At 35.1% G+C, this 19,745-nt stretch overlaps 1 protein-coding gene across 1 annotated transcript in view; it reads right to left on the bottom strand.

Annotated features, from left to right (window-relative positions):
• EPHA5 (EPH receptor A5) overlaps positions 1–19,745 on the bottom strand; it is a 351,895-nt gene that overhangs the window by 83,444 nt on the left and 248,706 nt on the right. The window contains exon 6 of the mRNA XM_033214556.1: positions 5,561–5,685. Coding sequence (XP_033070447.1) covers positions 5,561–5,685 — 125 coding nt within the window. The remainder of the gene's footprint in view (positions 1–5,560; positions 5,686–19,745) is intronic.

The raw sequence follows: 19,745 nt of genomic DNA, 5'->3' as shown, positions 1-19,745 counted from the left end.
AGAAAGTTAACAATATCTCCCATTCTGTGAGGTAAGGCTTATGCTTTAACTCATTAGTGAATTCAATTTATAATTGTAGTTAGGTCTTAAGGTAAGAAATTAGTACTTCATTGGTGAAATTTAATTTCAATTCTCTAAGCCTAGATAGAAAGCATTAAAGAAAAATGCAGATAAACAGAGCTTTTTTATTTATTTTTGAAAATGTCCTCATTTGGAGGGGCTAGGTAATAGTTAGTGGAGATGGAGTAGGAAAAAAAGTTACTGGAAAGATAATTTTGGGAACTGAAACAAAGAGGAACTGTTTCTATTTTGATGCTAACAAAAGTTTAGACTAACCATCCATAACTCCTCATTATCTCTCTGAAGTTACCACACCAACTTTACCATGGATACTGAAATCACATGCTGAAATATAGTAGGGCCATTTTTGCTTTTATATTCAGTTTCTTTATCAGTAAAATTGGAGTGGAGACTTGCCTGGGTTTCCTCACAGAGATGGTGTAAAAATGAAACAGGTAATGTATGTGAAAGCAGTTAATAAAGTGTAATAAATGTTTTAATTTTCATAATTATTTTAAATATTTGTAACTCTTTCTAATATGACATGTCAAAGTTGACTACCACTAATACTATCTAAAATATACAATCTATATAACATTTTTCTTTTAAAGCAATTTACCATTCCTCTTGTAATATGTTTAAACATACAAAATTATCTTAGAGTTAAGTAGGTCCAAAATTATCTCTAAATAGGTAAGGTGTAATTTATAAACCTAATAGCACACTTTCTGACTCATCATAGGCAAATGATTGATCTTTAATTTTTTAAACTGCAGATTAATTTAATTATCTAAACTTTAATGTATTTAGGAAATTTTATTAAAGTTGAGCAAAGGTAATTAAGTCTTATAAAGTGTTACCTAATAATACCAGTAAATTTCTTCATTGACAAACGTTTATTGCTCTTCTATTATCCACTCTATTATTCCTTCTGTATGCTAGGATCATAGCAGTAAAAAGCAAGCAATTTCTTAATGTGTTCCTTTTAACAACTGTAAATAGCTTCTATAAACTGTGAGAGTTACTAATTTTTCTGAGAATGCACAGGTTCTTGATAGAATAAACCTGATAATATCATTTGTTATTTCTCCATATTATTGAAAAATATTATTTTCCCATATTATTTAAAAGTAATATTTCTCAATAATATTCTGCTTTCCAGTTTGGCTATAATTATAGCAGTAACTCTCACTAAGTAAGTTAAATGTCTGTTTGCTGACATTTGTTTAAAGAAAATTTAACTTAAAGAAAAAATCTAGTCAAAATTTAAGTAAAAAATTCTGATAAACTTTATATAATTATCATTTTTACGTAAAGGATTAACATTTATAATATAAAACATTAGAAGAAGGCATCAATGACAGCATTAGATTTCCAGCCATATTATTAAGTAGATGAGAAAATGTGGATAAACAACTGTGAACCTCAGTTTTTTTCTTCCTTAAAATGGAGATAAAATTATTTACCAAGAATATTGGAAGGAGACAGAGATAAAAATAATACATGTACCACCAAGCACAATCGCTACAAAATAGGTTCTATGTAGAATAGATTACTCTTAACTCTATAGCATGATGGTAAGTTATCCCATTGACAAGTAAAAAACAAAACTACTTTTAAAAGCTTCCATAGTTGTAAACTCTAACTATTGAAGGTACAACGAATACATTTTATAAAAATATTAGAAATTGATACTTTTTGCCAAAAAGGAAAAATTTACAAGGAAATTGGACTGCTGCTCCTTGAAATAATGTATGATTTAATATCAGTTGCACAACATTCTGTCTGATTTAACAATTAACGTTATGTATGTCTCAGTTGTTCCTTAGCTAGAATTTAATTGTACATTGTCTCTCTCTGAGTTAGCCATACATAAGTTATCGAAGAGAATTTAGCAAAGCATGTATCTAGTGGATCAAAACCAATGAATACACATTGTGAATCGTCTAAGCGTCTTCCAAAATTTAATTCTGTTTCATTCCTTTAAATCACTCTCATATTGTAATTTTCTACATATCACAAACTTTATGTAAAGATTGTCAACACCCACAATTGCCCGGCTGCCAAGTCCTTGGTCAGGGCAGTGCCTTTTGCTGCCTTCATGCCCCAGCTGAGCAAATGAGCTACATTCCCCAGCTGCTTAGCAAACACTGTTCACATGCAGTGAGGGGAGGGCTTCAGCAGAAGGAGCCAGCTGGCAAACACCCTGCCAAGGGGCAGCCTCCCTTTGCCTCTGCCTTTAATTAAGAGATGGCAATGAGCCCATCCTCACACGGGAGCAGAGAAGCCCAATGACCTCTATTAGAGCAGGGCAATCAGAGGCAGAAATGCCAGCTGGCAAATGCATGTGCCCTGGAAAGCTCTGCCACCTGTGTCTGGCCAAAAGCCATCCAATAAAATGGTGGTATTCTGAAAGCTCAAAATCAGCTCTGAAAACCTATCAGGATCCCTACCTCAATACATGGTATAAAAGCTCATAATCCATTTTTTATAAATGAAAGTCTTAAAAAAACTTTATAGGTATAATATAGATATACTTAAATGTTTGGCTCATGCACTATGGTCCAGGAATTAATACCTTTATTTTACAAAGGAAAACACTGACCAAAATAATAACTTCTACCAATATATTATATAAAGATTTTGCTGCTTTTAGTTAATGTAAACAAGCAACTTATTATTAATTTATTGGAAATATGTTTAGAAACCTTTTTCCCAAGTCATTTTTTCTTTATTTGAGTTATACAGATCATATAATGGAATACTGAAGCATTAAATTTGAATTAGTAAATATAAGACCAAATCATACCTAAATAAATGTAACTCAAAAAGAAATTGAACTATAAAGAAAATAATATCACAATATGGATAAAACTCAGTAGAAGAAATATTTAATAGAAACTCCTCATTACCACTTGTTGAATAACTTTGTTCTAACAGAATCAGCAATTTTTTAAGAAAAGATAAATTCTCATTAATATTGAATATTACACATATAATGAAATTAATGCATATGCTAGGAAGTGGTCATGAAAACAATCAAAGGTTATTCATAAGGAGAAAAAAATAGGATGCTTTCCTCAAGAACAAAAAAGAAAGCTAGTCATTAATCCAGCTAGTTGATTCAGAGATAAAAGAAAATATAAGTACTTATTAAAATTTTAGTCTCCCTGCTGTTAACCCTTATTGCATCTAAGATAGTAAAATATACAGTTTTTGAATTCTATTTTGCATTTTTCTTCATTCAAAATCAACTTTAATCACAATCAAAATTGAGAAACAAAGTTAACAACAGAATTCAGGATGTGTTAATATATATTTATATAACTCTACATAGCTTTGCAGCAATATAGAGTAACAAAGGTTACAAAAACTTGAATAAGAAATATAAACCTTAATTTTACAAATTGTTTTTTGACATAGCCTATGTTTAAATTATAGACCTCTGGAATTTGCAATGCTGTTTTTTACTACTAATCTCATGAGAACAGTAATCAGTGAGAAATTTTAATGTCACTATATTCCACTTGATTAACTACAGTTTTGTTGACATTAAACAATGTTAACCATATCCTAACATAATTTTGTCTCAGAGGTATTCTCTAAGAGCATTCTTGGTGAATAAAGTATTTGATAACCTATTTTTGAAATATGTATCACCATTTATGTTTCCTAATGATCTGATAGTTGTATATAATACTACCAGTAAGTCATTCCTAGAAAGATGACTATTTCAAAAATGGTTGATTATTCATTTATCTATTAGCATAATCCATACATGAACATTGTAGAAACAACAAAAACCTGTAAATATGTGGATAACCTTTCTCCATCACTCCCCATTGTTTTATCCTTTGTTGTATTTTTACACAGGCAATTGTTGAATCGATGAATGAAAGAAGAAAATGTATTTTTAAATTTTCTATACTGTGACAAATTAATATACAATACACTTACCTACACTCTTTTTTTTTTCCCCTTTGAGACTGAGTTTTGCTCTTGTTGCCCAGACTGGAGTGCAATGGTGCGATCTCGGCTCACTGCAACCTCCGCTTCCTGCGTTCAAGCAATTCTTCCGCCCTCAGCTTCCCGAGTAGCTGGGATTACAGGTGCCTACCACCACACCCAGCTGATTTTTTTTTTTTTTTTTTGTATTTTTAGTATAGACGAGGTTTCACTATGTTGGGCAGGCTGATCTCGAACTACTGACCTCAGGCAACCCACCCACCTCAGCCTTCCAAAGTGCTGGAATTACAGGCGTGAGCCACCGCGCCAGGCCCTAAACTCTTTTATCCATGCATATATATATATATATGGTGAGGAGAACCATTTATTCTCTGTCTCTTTTCCAATGCTCTAGCTTGGGCAAGTTCTTAGGTATTGTAAAGTAAGATTTTGTACTTCCTACCGTACCTTTTACTCTTCCAGAAAAAAAGAAGGAATGATGTCTGTGAGTTTGGAAAAGCAATTGAGTAAGTAGTGTGACTCAGTCCTTCTCTTCTTTTTGGGGATCTTCATGCCTGCATTTTTTACATGTTCATTTCTATCCCTACATCCATAGGACCAATATTTCTGGGTCAGGGTCTCCAACCCAGTTCTCAGAGGCTGGTTTGGGTTCCCATCTATCTTTATCTCCTCTTTTAGAACTCAGGTTTTCCTAAGGTGTGTATGACATTCAGATCCAGCCAGTAGAAAAATCACAGATGAATGAGTCAGAAGTAGCAGGAAGACTCATGGTGGCTACATATGTAAGCCACATACTCCAGCCCAGTTTTAGAAATTGCAAGCTTTTTCAGCTTCCATCTGTATGACTCTTTCATCAATGACTCACTTGCTTGTGAATTCAGAAAAGAGGAAAAGAGTTTATGACAACCTTGAGACCTGACCTCAATAGCTATTATGGCAAAATGTCTAAAAGTATCTCTAAGAGACTCATAGAACAAGAGGAAATCAAGAAAATATGGGGAATGTGATGCATATATGCTTTTATTTTTTAACCTGAAATTTAAACATAAATTTTATACTACAGTGCCAAATGTTTGCTAAGAATCTTTAAAAATTGTATGTGATATATGTGTCTTATCTTTTTTCATATTACCTTAATAGTATAGGTGTTATGTTGAGTTACTGGCCATAAGCACACATGATTTCTCTGTTAACATACTGCAGTCACTACTGAAAGTCTATAGCTTATGTCTTTGTAACACTTTCAAATGTCCTATGACTTCATCTTTTAATGCTGTTCAACTCAGTTAAGCTGATATTAGACTATATGGCAGTATCTAAGCTGTGTAAACTATTTGGCAGCAGCAGAACATGAATAGAGAGCTCCCTGTACACTTCTAGCATCCATAATTATGACTGCAGAATCAATTGTCATTGATTTATACATAAAATTGCAACATACTCTTCTACAAATTGGATAACTGCAGTTGCTAAAGTGAAAAAAAAAAAAGAAAGAAAGAAACTGAAGACATTTTTTTTATTCTGTTAGTCTTACCTTTTCAAAATACTTGATTTCATACTCCAGGATGATTCCATTGGGGCGATCTGGCTCTTGCCAAGACAAAGAGATGCTGTTTTTTGCAATCTTCCCTTTTTTCACATTGGTGACTGGAGATGGAGCTGCAAAATAGTTTAAATAAGGAACAGCTTGATTAGATGAGGCCCTAAAAGTAAGCCTGTTATGTGTATTACATATATTGCATTTTGAGAATGTAGCACTATTAAAAAAAATTAAATTTTAGTTTATCTATATAATGTTTAAAGATTGTGAAGATTTTTTACAAATATAAATCAGCTAAATATCTTCAGGATTTTTTCATGATAAAACTGTCTATATTTTTTCCAAGTAGTTTAGAAACATAAATTATTTTACTTTATATTTTATAGAATAAAGATACTCCTGATTATTTTACATATCTTCTACATTTCTAAAATGTATGAGCTCTGTATGACATATCCCATTATGCTAATAGATACATGATTATATTACCGCATTTGTACAACACAAACTCTCTTTTATAATTTATTACATTTGAAATTACATGAATCCTAAAATCATTAATAAATGTATATATTAAACATGGGCAGGTTCCTTAAGAAACATGCCACCAAAGTTATGGTACACTTTAAAATAATAACAAATAAAATAAACTTTTTTTAATTTTCATTTTTCTCAAATATTTCCTTAGAAATCATAATCACTTCTGGTGATCATCACAATTTGATATACTGTCTATGAAACCACTACTTGTGGTTTTATAATGAAAATAGAACTTATATATCCGGACATATATTCGGATATGTCTGGATATTTTGAGTTTGAAAAACATCTGAATATTTGAGTCAAAATTCTTTTTATCAATCTGCTTATATTTGTATAGATAGCATGTCTAAAAGACATGGCAACATAGAGTAAGATATGGGCTCCCTAGTTCACTGTAGTGTTTATTGAAAAGTGCTAACACTACTGAAATAGAAACAAGAGACGATTAAGGAAGACAGTGAATTTTTGAATATATTTTATTCAGTAGTGAATATCTGTATGAATTATCTTGAATCATGAATTAAACTCAATTTCCCAGTATCACTACATATGTATTGCATAACACAACAGTAAAAAACCCAAAGAAAGACTAAGTCTTCAGAGTTCTTCACTCACTTTACTATAGTGAAATCATTTTTTCAGATTTAACTATTTCTCGTAGATAGCTGCCAGTTTTTACTTAATGAATTGATGGTATTACCATCTTGCTAGTCATAAATTGTTTAATAAGTATGCTCCATGAAGGCAGGAATTGGTTTAGTTTAGTTCACTGCTACACTTCCAAGATGAGAAAATTGTTTAGCATATAGAAATTTAATGAATATTTGTTCATTGAATTGATGGATGGATGAATGAATGGCAAATAAATATATAATTAAATATCATTCAAACCTGAATTTATCTCATCATAGGATAATATTAGTTTGAAATGTGCACTTCATTTTAAAACTTAATCAGTTCTTCAATAAAATAATCATTTGTGGGTAAAGACAACAAATAAATACCAACACAGACACAATCAGCCTAAAGTGCAATACTTTGTTATTTACTTGCATTCATCAAAGTAAAGCATAAACTATTTCACTTTCAAACATTTAAGTTAACAAACGCCAGTGTAGTTCAGTGGCTAAGAATGTGCTCTAAAATACTGGTTTAGAATGAGGGGAGAAGACCATTTCTGAGCTCAGAGTAGGTCAGGGATAATTTCCTTTGTGACAAGAGCATCTTTGCATCTTCTGGGTAAAGCTGATGACAGCTCCTGGGGACATAATGATGATGCACAAATTGTGAATGGCAGCAATTCTACACCACTGCAAGTATCATGCACATTAAAATAACTGTAACCAGGTTTGTCAGCATCAAGGAGCATGCTCAATTTATGTTATTTGTCTCCCTCGCTGATACCTTTTGCTCATTCTCTGCCTGCTCAACCTTTTAAGTCTGGTATCAAATGAGAATGATGACTTAGAGCATTTATGCTTGTAAAATTTTTATGGGTGATGTCAAATCATAAAACTGTCATTGTCCCTGTATAAGGATAGAAAAAAATACCAAAGAAATCAAGTTGTGAAGAGTACAAAATAATTTCTAAAACTTCTGAGTTGTAGCTTTCAGATATGTGGAAATATTCCAAATTCTTCCCGTATTGTAGCATCTGTGTTAGAACTAACCTTTGCATACTAGTATGATATGCAAGATGGAGATCCTTTAGGCTACTACAGTTCCTGTTATGAACTAATTGTTTTGTCTGTTTCAAATTTTTAAAGTTTTAAATTTAGAATAGTTTAATTTTTATAGAAAAATAAGATAACAGAGTTTCCACATAACTTACATCTAGTGTCGCCTATTAGAAATATACCATATTAATACATTATATCTGTCACAATTAATGAACCAATACTGATAGATTATTATTAATTAAAGTCCACAGTTTATTCAGATTCCCATAGTCTTTAATTAATGTCCTTTTTCTGTCCTGGGATTCCATCCAGCAAACCACATTAATTTAGTCATCATGTTTTCTTAGGCTCCTCTTTGTTATAGCAGTTTTTCAAAGTTTCCTTGATTTGATGACCTTGACACTTTTGGAGCACACTGGTCAGGTATTTTGTAAACTGTCTCTCAGTTGGGATTAATATTTTTTCACGATTAAAACAGAGTTATGGGGTTTTTTGGGGATGACCACGAAAGTAAATTGCCAATCCTATTACATTATATTGAGGGTACACACTACCAACATATCATCGCCATTATGTTAACCTTGATTTCCTGAGTGACGTGGTGTTTATTGTTTCTCCACTATAACATTGTTTTTTCCCCAGCATTCAATATTGTATTTTTTTTGGAAGAAAGTCACTCTTTGCAGCCCACATTTAAGGAGTAGGAATTTATGATTCACTTTCTTAATAGTGGATTATCTACTTAAATCATTAGAAATTATTCTGCAGGAGAAATTTGTCTATTTTTCTTCATTTTTAAATTTATGTAATTATTTGCATCAGTATGACATGGATATTTTTACTCCTTTGTATATAGTTGTATACTTTATTTTTTTACTGAATTTGCTAATGCTTTGGCCATTGGAAGCTCTTTCAGAGCTTCTATGTCTCTTTGATATACCCCTATCATTATGGGTTTGTCTGTTATTTCTACATTATTTTCTTACCTTCTGGGACTAAAAGACCAGATACTTTATGCTCATCTTGCTTATTCACTGCTCCAGTTCTAGAGTCATTCATTTCTGTAAAGAGCACTGGTTTCCTTTATTAGAAAAGGCATTAGAAACCAAGAAATGGGTGTTGAGTGTGTTTCTTGCCACTGAGATGTCATTGCTTTTAAGCCCTCTTACTAACAGGACAAGGACATAAATGTGTATATTAACTTGTGCATATCTATACATATTCCTATGCATAACTACCTATATTAACCTAAAGATGCATATATACTGATGCTGCCAACTCTAATAATTATTACATAAATAATTCTAGCTTCCACACCTTACTTATCTGTAAACTCCCACTCTAATGGCGGGTCCCACCATCAGCCATCCAACTGAACTCGATTATCCAGTTCCAGTACCTATGTCTAGTATGTACTGAATTGTTCAGAATTGTTCATCTGTGTCTGTTTGACTTATCGATAATGATATCATGTAGAAATCTCTAATATCCTAATGACACAAACAGTGATATACAAAATCCTGCCATCAGTTGTATAAAACAATATATCTTCCTTACTTTTCAGATATAGAAATCTAGTTTAAGGCACAGTGTTCCAAGATGGAAAGGCCTGCCATGGCACAGATAGCTTGAAGTCTGATAGAACTGACTTCAAGCATTTTGGCAGCCAGCCATTTCTATGTAATTCTGTTAGTTAACTTTTATAAATGTACTTTCAATCTTTATAATAGGGACAATAATATAAATTCATATTTTTTAAGGTTGACATCTTATTCTTCAGGTACAATGTCAGGTACAGGGTGGGTGCCAAATAAATACTATTTGTAATAATATCAGTTGTAAAATAGTAGAAAATTGTTTAAGAAGATTTCAGTGATGAACTTTTCACAATTCTTTAACGGTTTCATCCTTTTTCAGTCAAAATTATTTGTAGCTTCTTCGCTGAACTTGGCACTGCTTGAAATGCTCGATGAGATCCAAAGGCAAAGTGCTTACACAGATAAGATGCTCTGTTTTCTGCATCCAAGGCTTTCATGACTCTAAATTAATAAAAGGTTATGAGTAAATTTCCTTAATTTTATTCATTTTATTAATTAAATTGCCAGGCTTTCAAATGTTAATTAAAACATCGATAGTTACACAGTATAGAACAATGTCTTCCTTACTCTTTAAAACAAAGTAAACATGATGAAAACATGAACCTCATTTATGTCAAATGGAATAAGAAAATACCATTCATTGCATCCCTATAGCCAATACTTTTTGTGTAGGCAGTAAATTACAAATAGAATCAAGTATTGGTTACTTGTATTTAAAACAATAAATAAATAAAACTTATGTATTTGATGTATATACCCATATTAAGTCTTAAAGACTAGAGAGAGGTAAATAAAACAATATTGAAATCTTTTCAGTCTATGACAGTCCATGAATGGGTTAAAAACTTCATCAGATGACACTTTTTAAACTTTCCAGCAGAAGTCCCTACACATCAGTAATGTTACTTCATTTAAACACAAGATTTAAAAATACACGTGTTTTACATTTGATTCTATAGATTAAAATTTGGCCAAATGAACTGTCAGTATCTGACAGCTGGAAGCCCCTACTTCTCACTGCTATGCACACTTTATCATATTAAAGTACTTCTTATTAATGAAGCAGGTCTAGGCCACTACAGTATTCCAAAACAACAGAGAGTATTAGGCTTCTCTCCAGAAAATTCTGACTCTGTAGGTCAAATTGAGACCAAGGATTCTGTATATTCAGTAAAGACTCTGGTGGAATCATTTTGTCAGTAAAATTCAAGAAATAATTAAGGCAAATCATATTAGGATTAATTCTTCTTTTAAAAAATTATTATTACTATTTTAAAAAGAATTATTATTAATGCTTCTTTTATAAAAAATTAAACTTAGAAAGCTGAGGCTGGAAGTTGGATCAGTATTGAGGTTTACTGAACTGCTGCTGTCTTGAACCTGTGGCTCACTATTGCCTGTTATCATAATCTTTGTTGGCAACCTTGCCTTTCTCTGAGGACTATTTCTGCTTGTATTTGGTATTTTCCTGACCCTTTAGTATTTCTTGGTAATTCGATATGTTTGTTCATTCATGCATAATTTGGTTTAGTCTGCTGATGAGCTATAAAATTAGAAAAATCTTATGTCTGTTTCACTGTTGTTTGCTTAGTCCTTAGAAGACTTTTCTGACAACTTCGTAAAATACACAACTGCATCCACCCTGGTTGAAGACACCATGATTTTTCTCCTAATTGGACTACTTCTTTACACCTTCCTGACCTTCAGGGAGTTTTTCTGAGAAGAGCCAGTGTGTTATTGTTCATGCTATAATTTGGTCACGTCACTACCCTGTCTTATGGATTACTAGGTCACACACGCTCTATCCTCTGCCTACATTTCTAAAGTCATCAACTCCACTATCTCTTGTTCCCTTTCATGGATATGACCTTCTACATGTTTCTTGAGCACTCTAAATTTGTCCTGCCTCAGACTCTTTACACTTGCATTTCTTTTAGTTTAGAATATCCTTCCTTATCTTCATCTAAATTGCTCTTCACTTTATTCAGGTCTTTAAAAAATGTCATATTTTCAGAATTAACTTCCTGACTGATTGACCATTCATTAATTTCTTATTTTTCTTTATAATGGCAATGCTTTAAATTATATGCTTATTTCTTTACTTGTGAATTGTCTTACATTTACAGGAATATAGCCTCCATGATGGGAAATACTTTTACTGTATTATTTATTGATATATCTCATGTGCCTTGAAAATTCCTGGAGAATAGAATGGCATTTAATGTTTCTAATATGCATAACTTATTTTTCTGGGATTTAAAGCTAATAAAGAATATATAGCACATGGTCCTACTTTATAGTTGTTAAGTTGAATCAATTATCACATGGATCATTCTAGTCTCCTCACTTTACTTATCTGTAACCTCCTGCTCCAAGAGTGGCTCTCACCACCTGTCATCCAGTTACTTAATTGTTTAATTTCAGTATAAATGTCTTCAAAGCAATACATTTTTATTTGTTTTTGGCACAGCACAGTATAGGTAGAACTATATTTGAATCTAGCATATATTGAATATGTATCTGACATACGAATATGACAAGGAATAGTAAAGTGAATAAACAATATTATTAATTAATTTCAAGGAAATCTAGAGACTTCTGGAGCGAAGAATAAATAAAGAATTAAAAGTCAAGTGACTCCCAGCTCTAACTATTTGTATAAAATAAGAGCTACTGTAAAAAAAAGTCAAAGAATATATATGTACATATACCCACACACAACTTCATATTTATGTAGAGACAATTATATGTATAAGTATGTTTAATAATTATAAAACTTGAGTGTATTCATTTTTTTTTTTTTTCACATGAAGTCTTGCTATGTCTCCCAGGCTAGAGTACAGTGGTGAGATCTCTGCTCACTGCAATCTGTGCCTCCCGGGTTCAAGCGATTCTCCTGCCTCAGCCTCCCGAGTAGCTGGGGTTACAGGCGCCCACCACTGTGCCAGCTAATTTTTGTATTTTTAGTAGAGATGGGGTTTCATCATCTTGGCCAGGCTGGTCTCGACTCCTGACCTCGTGATCCACCCACCTCGGCCACCCAAAGTGCTGGGATTACAAGCGTGAGTCACTGTGCCTGACTTGAGTGTATTTTTAAGATAAAATGTATTCTTTCAGTAAAGAACAGACTTTTGAAATGATGAAAGATGAAGTATGGTTTTAAATCTATGTGTCTTATGACTCTCTTCGTAAGACTTTCCATTCTTTCACTTCTTCACAAAGGTGGAAAAGGGAAGAGGGAAAAATAGGAAGATAAGCCCTAGCTAATCTAAAAACCTAAGCTATAGTTACAGAATTTCCAGAGAAACATGGAAAATTACAAAACCTACAGCCAATGAATTTATCTTTAGTTTATATTTTCTAAGATGAAATAGTATTGGCATTAGCATAGTGAATGCATCTTTTATTTTTATGTCTGTCTTTCAGTATTTATCTGAATAATAGTATAATACTGTCTACACTGAATTTCAGTATAACACTGTCTTTCAGTATTTATCCTTACTATGTATATGATCATGTGACAATTTAAATTAACTGCCTCCCACAGACTACATATATATGTATGTATATATTTTTAAATGAAATGCAGATGTAGATAAATCCATATTTTATTTTATATATACATATATGCACACCACATACACATACAAACATCTCTAAGAGAATCATGTACATCTTTTGCAGCTGGTTTAATAAAGCTACATATAGTGATTACTTTGCTATCTTTGTTTTGGGATACATATTAGCATTTGAATGTAAGAAAATGAGTAACTAGATTTCCTAAAGTAAACAAGAATTGCAGTTATTGAATTACAAACTTATTCAAAATTATTAACAAAAAAGTAAGACAGACATATTATAACATACACACTCACAAATGTGTAATATTACACACTTTATATTTTTATAATACATGATATAAATTTTATATACTTACATACTTATTATATCCTCCTTACTGTGTTGTCATTTGATACTATTGGACCAGGAGAAGTAACTAACAGTGCATTCTCAACACACTTAGTACCAACTACTTTCTGTACTGTACTAAAGAAAGAAGGTATTTTAAAGGTTTCTTTCTCAAATAAAAATTCAATCTGCTCACTCAGACAAAAACCTACAATCACTCCATCTTAAAAGCCTGCAACTGGATCTTTTGATATATGACGTCAGTGAAGTTTTGAAATGATCATTTTACCAAAACCTGGCCTTAAATGACAGTAGTTCTAGAGAGAGGATATCTATTTTAATAAAAGAATTTATAAACTAAAATGTAACATTCAGTAGAGTTCGTTTTTTTCAAATACTTGAAAATCGGAAAATATTAAAAATTAGTTGCTTCCAGCAGGAAATGAAAATAACTTAATTGCTAATAAATAATTTCTGATGTGATTATACTTTATAGTTCGAAGCATATTCTTTAAATATTATTTTGAAGTCACATTCACATTGTTGTTAATTTGAAAAGAAAATGACAATAATAAAAATAGAAAACTACATCACTGGGGGGGCGGAGCAAGATGGCCGAATAGGAGCAGCTCCAGTCTCCAACTCCCAGCGCGAGCGACACAGAAGACCGGTGATTTCTGCGTTTTCAACTGAGGTACTGGGGTCATCTCGCTAGGGAGTGCCGAACAATCGGTGCTGGTCAGCTGCTGCAGCCTGACCAGCGTGAGCTGAAGCAGGGCGAGGCATCGCCTCACCTGGAAGCGCAAGGGGGAAAGGAATCCCTTTTTCCTAGCCAGGGGAACTGAGACACACAACACCTGGAAAATCGGGTAACTCCCACCCCAATACTGCGCTTTAAGGAAACAGGCACACCAGGAGAATATATCCCACACCTGGCCGGGAGGGTCCCACGCCCACGGAGCCTCCCTCACTGCTAACACAGCCGTCTGCGGCGATCTATCGGCAAGGCAGCAGCGAGGCTGGGGGAGGGGCGCCCGCCATTGCTGAGGCTTAAGTAGGTAAACAAAACCGCTGGGAAGCTCGAACTGGGTGGAGCTCACAGCAGCTCAAGGAAGCCTGCCTGTCTCTATAGACGCTACCGCTGCGGACAGCGCACAGCTGCAGTCCATTAGGGGAAAGAGCGGGGGCGGTGCAGACGCGAAAGACTCTGTCTGACAGCTTTGGGGAGAGCCGTGGATCTCCTAACGCGGAGGTTGAGATCCGAGAACGGACAGACTGCCTGCTCAGGTGGGTCCTGACCCCTGAGTAGCCTAGCTGGGAGACATCCCCCACTAGGGGCAGTCTGACACCCCACACCTCACAGGGTGGCGTCACCCCTGAGAGGAAACTTCCAAAGAAAATCAGACAGGTACACTCGCTGTTCAGCAATATTCTATCTTCGGCAACCTCTGCTGCTGATACCCAGGCAAACAGGGTCTGGAGTGGACCTCAAGCAATCTCCAACAACCAACAGACAGTCCTTCTGACTGTCAGACGGAAAACTATCAAACAGGAAGGACACCTATACCAAAACCCCATCCGTACGTCACCACCATCAAAGTCCAGAGACAGATAAAACCACAAAGATGGGGAAGAAGCAGGGCAGAAAAGCTGGAAATTCAAAAATAAGAGCGCATCTCCCCCTGCAAGGAGAGCAGCCCATCGCCAGCAATGGATCAAAGCTGGTCAGAGAATGACTTTGACGAGATGAGAGAAGAAGGCTTCAGTCCATCAAACCTCTCAGAGCTAAAGGAGGAATTACGTACCCAGCGCAAAGAAACTAAAAATCTTGAAAAAAAGTGGAAGATTGACAGCTAGATTAATTAATGCAGAGAAGATCATAAACGAAATGACAGAGATGAAAACCATGACACGAGAAATACGTGACAAATGCACAAGCTTCAGTAACCGACTCGATCAACTGGAAGAAAGAGTATCAGCGATTGAGGATCAAATGAATGAAATGAAGCGAGAAGAGAAACCAAAAGAAAAAAGAAGAAAAAGAAATGAACAAAGCCTGCAAGAAGTATGGGATTATGTAAAAAGACCAAATCTACGTCTGATTGGGGTGCCTGAAAGTGAGGGGGAAAATGGAACCAAGTTGGAAAACACTCTTCAGGATATCATCCAGGAGAACTTCCCCAACCTAGTAGGGCAGGCCAACATTCAAATTCAGAAAAAACAGAGAACGCCACAAAGATACTCCTCCAGAAGAGCAACTCCAAGACACATAATTGCCAGATTCACCAAAGTTGAAATGAAGGAAAAAATCTTAAGGGCAGCCAGAGAGAAAGGTCGGGTTACCCACAAAGGGAAGCCCATCAGAATAACAGCAGACCTCTCGGCAGAAACTCTACAAGCCAGAAGAGAGTGGGGGCCAATATTCAACGTTCTTAAAGAAAAGAATTTTCAACCCAGAATTTCATATCCAGCCAAACTAATTTCATCAGTGAAGGAGAAATAAAATCCTTTACAGATAAGCAAATGCTTAGAGATTTTGTCACCACCAGGCCTGCCTTACAAGAGACCCTGAAGGAAGCCCTAAACATGGAAAGGAACAAGCGGTACCAGCCATTGCAAAAACATGCCAAAATGTAAAGACCATCGAGGCTAGGAAGAAACTGCATCAACTAACGAGCAAAATAACCAGTTAATATCATAATGACAGGATCAAGTTCACACATAACAATATTAACCTTAAATGTCAATGGACTAAATGCTCCAATTAAAAGACACAGACTGGCAAACTGGATAAAGAGTCAAGACCCATCAGTCTGCTGTATTCAGGAGACCCATCTCACATGCAGAGACATACATAGGCTCAAAATAAAGGGATGGAGGAGATCTACCAAGCAAATGGAGAACAAAAAAAGCAGGGGTTGCAATCCTAGTCTCTGATAAAACAGACTTTAAACCATCAAAGATCAAAAGAGACAAAGAAGGCCATTACATAATGGTAAAGGGATCAATTCAACAGGAAGAGCTACTCTCCTAAATATATATGCACCCAATACAGGAGCACCCAGATTCATAAAGCAAGTCCTTAGAGACTTACAAAGAGACTTAGACTCCCATACAATAATAATGGGAGACTTCAACACTCCACTGTCAACATTAGACAGATCAACGAGACAGAAAGTTAACAAGGATATCCAGGAATTGAACTCATCCCTGCACCAAGCGGACCTAATAGACATCTATAGAACTCTTCACCCCAAATCAACAGAATATACATTCTTCTCAGCACCACATCGCACTTATTCCAAAATTGACCACATAATTGGAAGTAAAGCACTCCTCAGCAAATGTACAAGAACAGAAATTATAACAACTGTCTCTCAGACCATAGTGCAATCAAACTAGAACTCAGGACTAAGAAACTCAATCCAAACCGCTCAACTACATGGAACTGAACAACCTGCTCCTGAATGACTACTGGGTACATAACGAAATGAAAGCAGAAATAAAGATGTTCTTTGAAACCAATGAGAACAAAGATACAACATACCAGAATCTCTGGGACACATTTAAAGCAGTGTGTAGAGGGAAATTTATAGCACTAAATGCCCACAAGAGAAAGCAGGAGAGATCTAAAATGGACACTCTAACATCACAAAAAGAACTAGAGAGGCAAGAGCAAACACATTCAAAAGCTAGCAGAAGGCAAGAAATAACTAAGATCAGAGAGCAACTGAAGGAGATAGAGACACAAAAACCCTCCAAAAAATCAATGAATCCAGGAGTTGGTTTTTTGAAAAGATCAACAAAATTGACAGACCGCTAGCTAGACTAATAAAGAAGAAAAGAGAGGAATCAAATAGACGCAATAAAAAATGATAAAGGGGATATCACCACACCACCCACAGAAATACAAACAACCATCAGAGAATACTATAAATGCCTCTACGCAATCAACTAGAAAATCTAGAAGAAATGGATAATTTCCTGGACACTTACACTCTCCCAAGACTAAACCAGGAAGAAGTTGAATCCCTGAATAGACCAATAGCAGGCTCTGAAATTGAGGCAACAATTAATAGCCTACCACCAAAAAAAGTCCAGGACCAGATGGATTCACAGCTGAATTCTACCAGAGGTACAAGGAGGAGCTGGTACCATTCCTTCTGAAACTATTTCAATCAATAGAAAAAGAGGGAATCCTCCCTAACTCTTTTTATGAGGCCAACATCATCCTGATACCAAAGCCTGGCAGAGACACAACAAAAAGAGAGAATTTTAGACCAATATCCCTGATGAACATCGATGCAAAAATCCTCAATAAAATACTGGCAAACCGGATTCAGCAGCACATCAAAAAGCTTATCCACCATGATCAAGTGGGCTTCATCCCTGGGATGCAAGGCTGGTTCAACATTCGCAAATCAATAACGTAATCCAGCAATAAACAGAACCAAAGACAAGAACCACATGATTATCTCAATAGATGCAGAAAAGGCTTTTGACAAAATTCAACAGCCCTTTATGCTAAAAACGCTCCATAAATTTGGTATTGATGGAACGTACCTCAAAATCATAAGAGCTATTTATGACAAACCACAGCTAATATCATACTGAATGGGCAAAAACTGGAAAAATTCCCTTGAAAACTGGCACAAGACAGGGATGCCCTCTCTCACCACTCCTATTCAACATAGTGTTGGAAGTTCTGGCTAGGGCAATCAGGCAAGAGAAAGAAATCAAGGGTATCCAGTTAGGAAAAGAAGAAGTCAAATTGTCCCTGTTTGCAGATGACATGATTGTATATTTAGAAAACCCCATTGTCTCAGCCAAAATCTGCTTAAGCTGATAAGCAACTTCAGCAAAGTCTCAGGATACAAAATTAATGTGCAAAAATCACAAGCATTCTTATACACCAGTAACAGACAAGCAGAGAGCCAAATCAGGAATGAACTTCCATTCACAATTGCTTCAAGAGAATCAAATACCTAGAATCCAGCTTACAAGGGATGTCAAGGACCTCTTCAAGGAGAACTACAAACCACTGCTCAGTGAAATCAAAGAGGACACAAACAAATGGAAGAACATACCATGCTCATGGATAGGAAGAATCAATATCGTGAAAATGGCCATACTGCCCAAGGTGATTTAGATTCAATGCCATCCCCATCAAGCTACCAATGACTTTCTTCACAGAATTGGAAAAAAACGGCTTTAAAGTTCATATGGAACCAAAAAAGAGCCGCGCATTGCCAAGACAATCCTAAGTCAAAAGGACAAAGCTGGAGGCGTCACGCTACCTGACTTCAAACTATACTACAAGGCTACAGTAACCAAACAGCATGGTACTGGTACCACAACAGAGATATAGACCAATGGAACAGAACAGAGTCCTCAGAAATAATACCACACATCTACAGCCATCTGATCTTTGACAAACCTGAGAGAAACAAGAAATGGGGAAAGGATTCCCTATTTAATAAATGGTGCTGGGAAAATTGGCTAGCCATAAGTAGAAAGCTGAAACTGGATCCTTTCTTACCCCTTATACAAAGATTAATTCAAGATGGATTAGAGACTTAAATGTTAGACCTAATACCATAAAAACCCTAGAAGAAAATCTAGGTAGTACCATTCAGGACATAGGCATGGGCAAGGACTTCATGTCTAAAACACCAAAAGCAACGGCAGCAAAAGCAAAAATTGACACATGGGATCTAATTAAACTAAAGAGCTTTTGCACAGCTAAAGAAACTACCATCAGAGTGAACAGGCACCTACAGAATGGGAAAAAATTTTTGCAACCTACTCATCTGACAAAAGGCTAATATCCAGAATCTACCAAGAACTCAAACAAATATACAAGAAAGAAACAAACAACCCCATCAAAAAGTGGGGAAAGGATATGAACAGACATTTCTCAAAAGAAGACATCCATACAGCCAACAGACACATGAAAAAATGCTCATCATCACTGGCCATCAGAGAAATGCAAATCAAACCACAATGAGATACCATCTCACACCAGTTAGAATGGCAATCATTAAGAAGTCAGGAAACAACAGGTGTTGGAGAGGATGTGGAGAAATAGGAACACTTTTACACTGTTGGTGGATTGTAAACTAGTTCAACCATTATGGAAAACAGTATGGCGATTCCTCAAGGATCTAGAACTAGATGTACCATATGACCCAGCCATCCACTACTGGGTATATACCCAAAGGATTATAAATTACTCTACTACAACACATGCACACGTATGTTTATTGCGGCACTATTCACAATAGCAAAGACTTGAATCAACCCAAATGTCCATCTGTGACAGACTGGATTAAGAAAATGTGGCACATATACACCATGGAATACTATGCAGCCATCAAAAAGGATGAGTTTGCGTCCTTTGTAGGGACATGGATGCAGCTGGAAACCATCATTCTTAGCAAACTATCACAA

This window comes from Trachypithecus francoisi, unplaced genomic scaffold (assembly GCF_009764315.1).
Source record: "Trachypithecus francoisi isolate TF-2019V2 unplaced genomic scaffold, Tfra_2.0 Lachesis_group1, whole genome shotgun sequence".
In the NCBI taxonomy this organism is placed as follows: domain Eukaryota; kingdom Metazoa; phylum Chordata; class Mammalia; order Primates; family Cercopithecidae; genus Trachypithecus; species Trachypithecus francoisi.
Note: the sequence above shows the minus strand (reverse complement) of the source record. Positions and strands in the feature narration are given on the sequence as shown.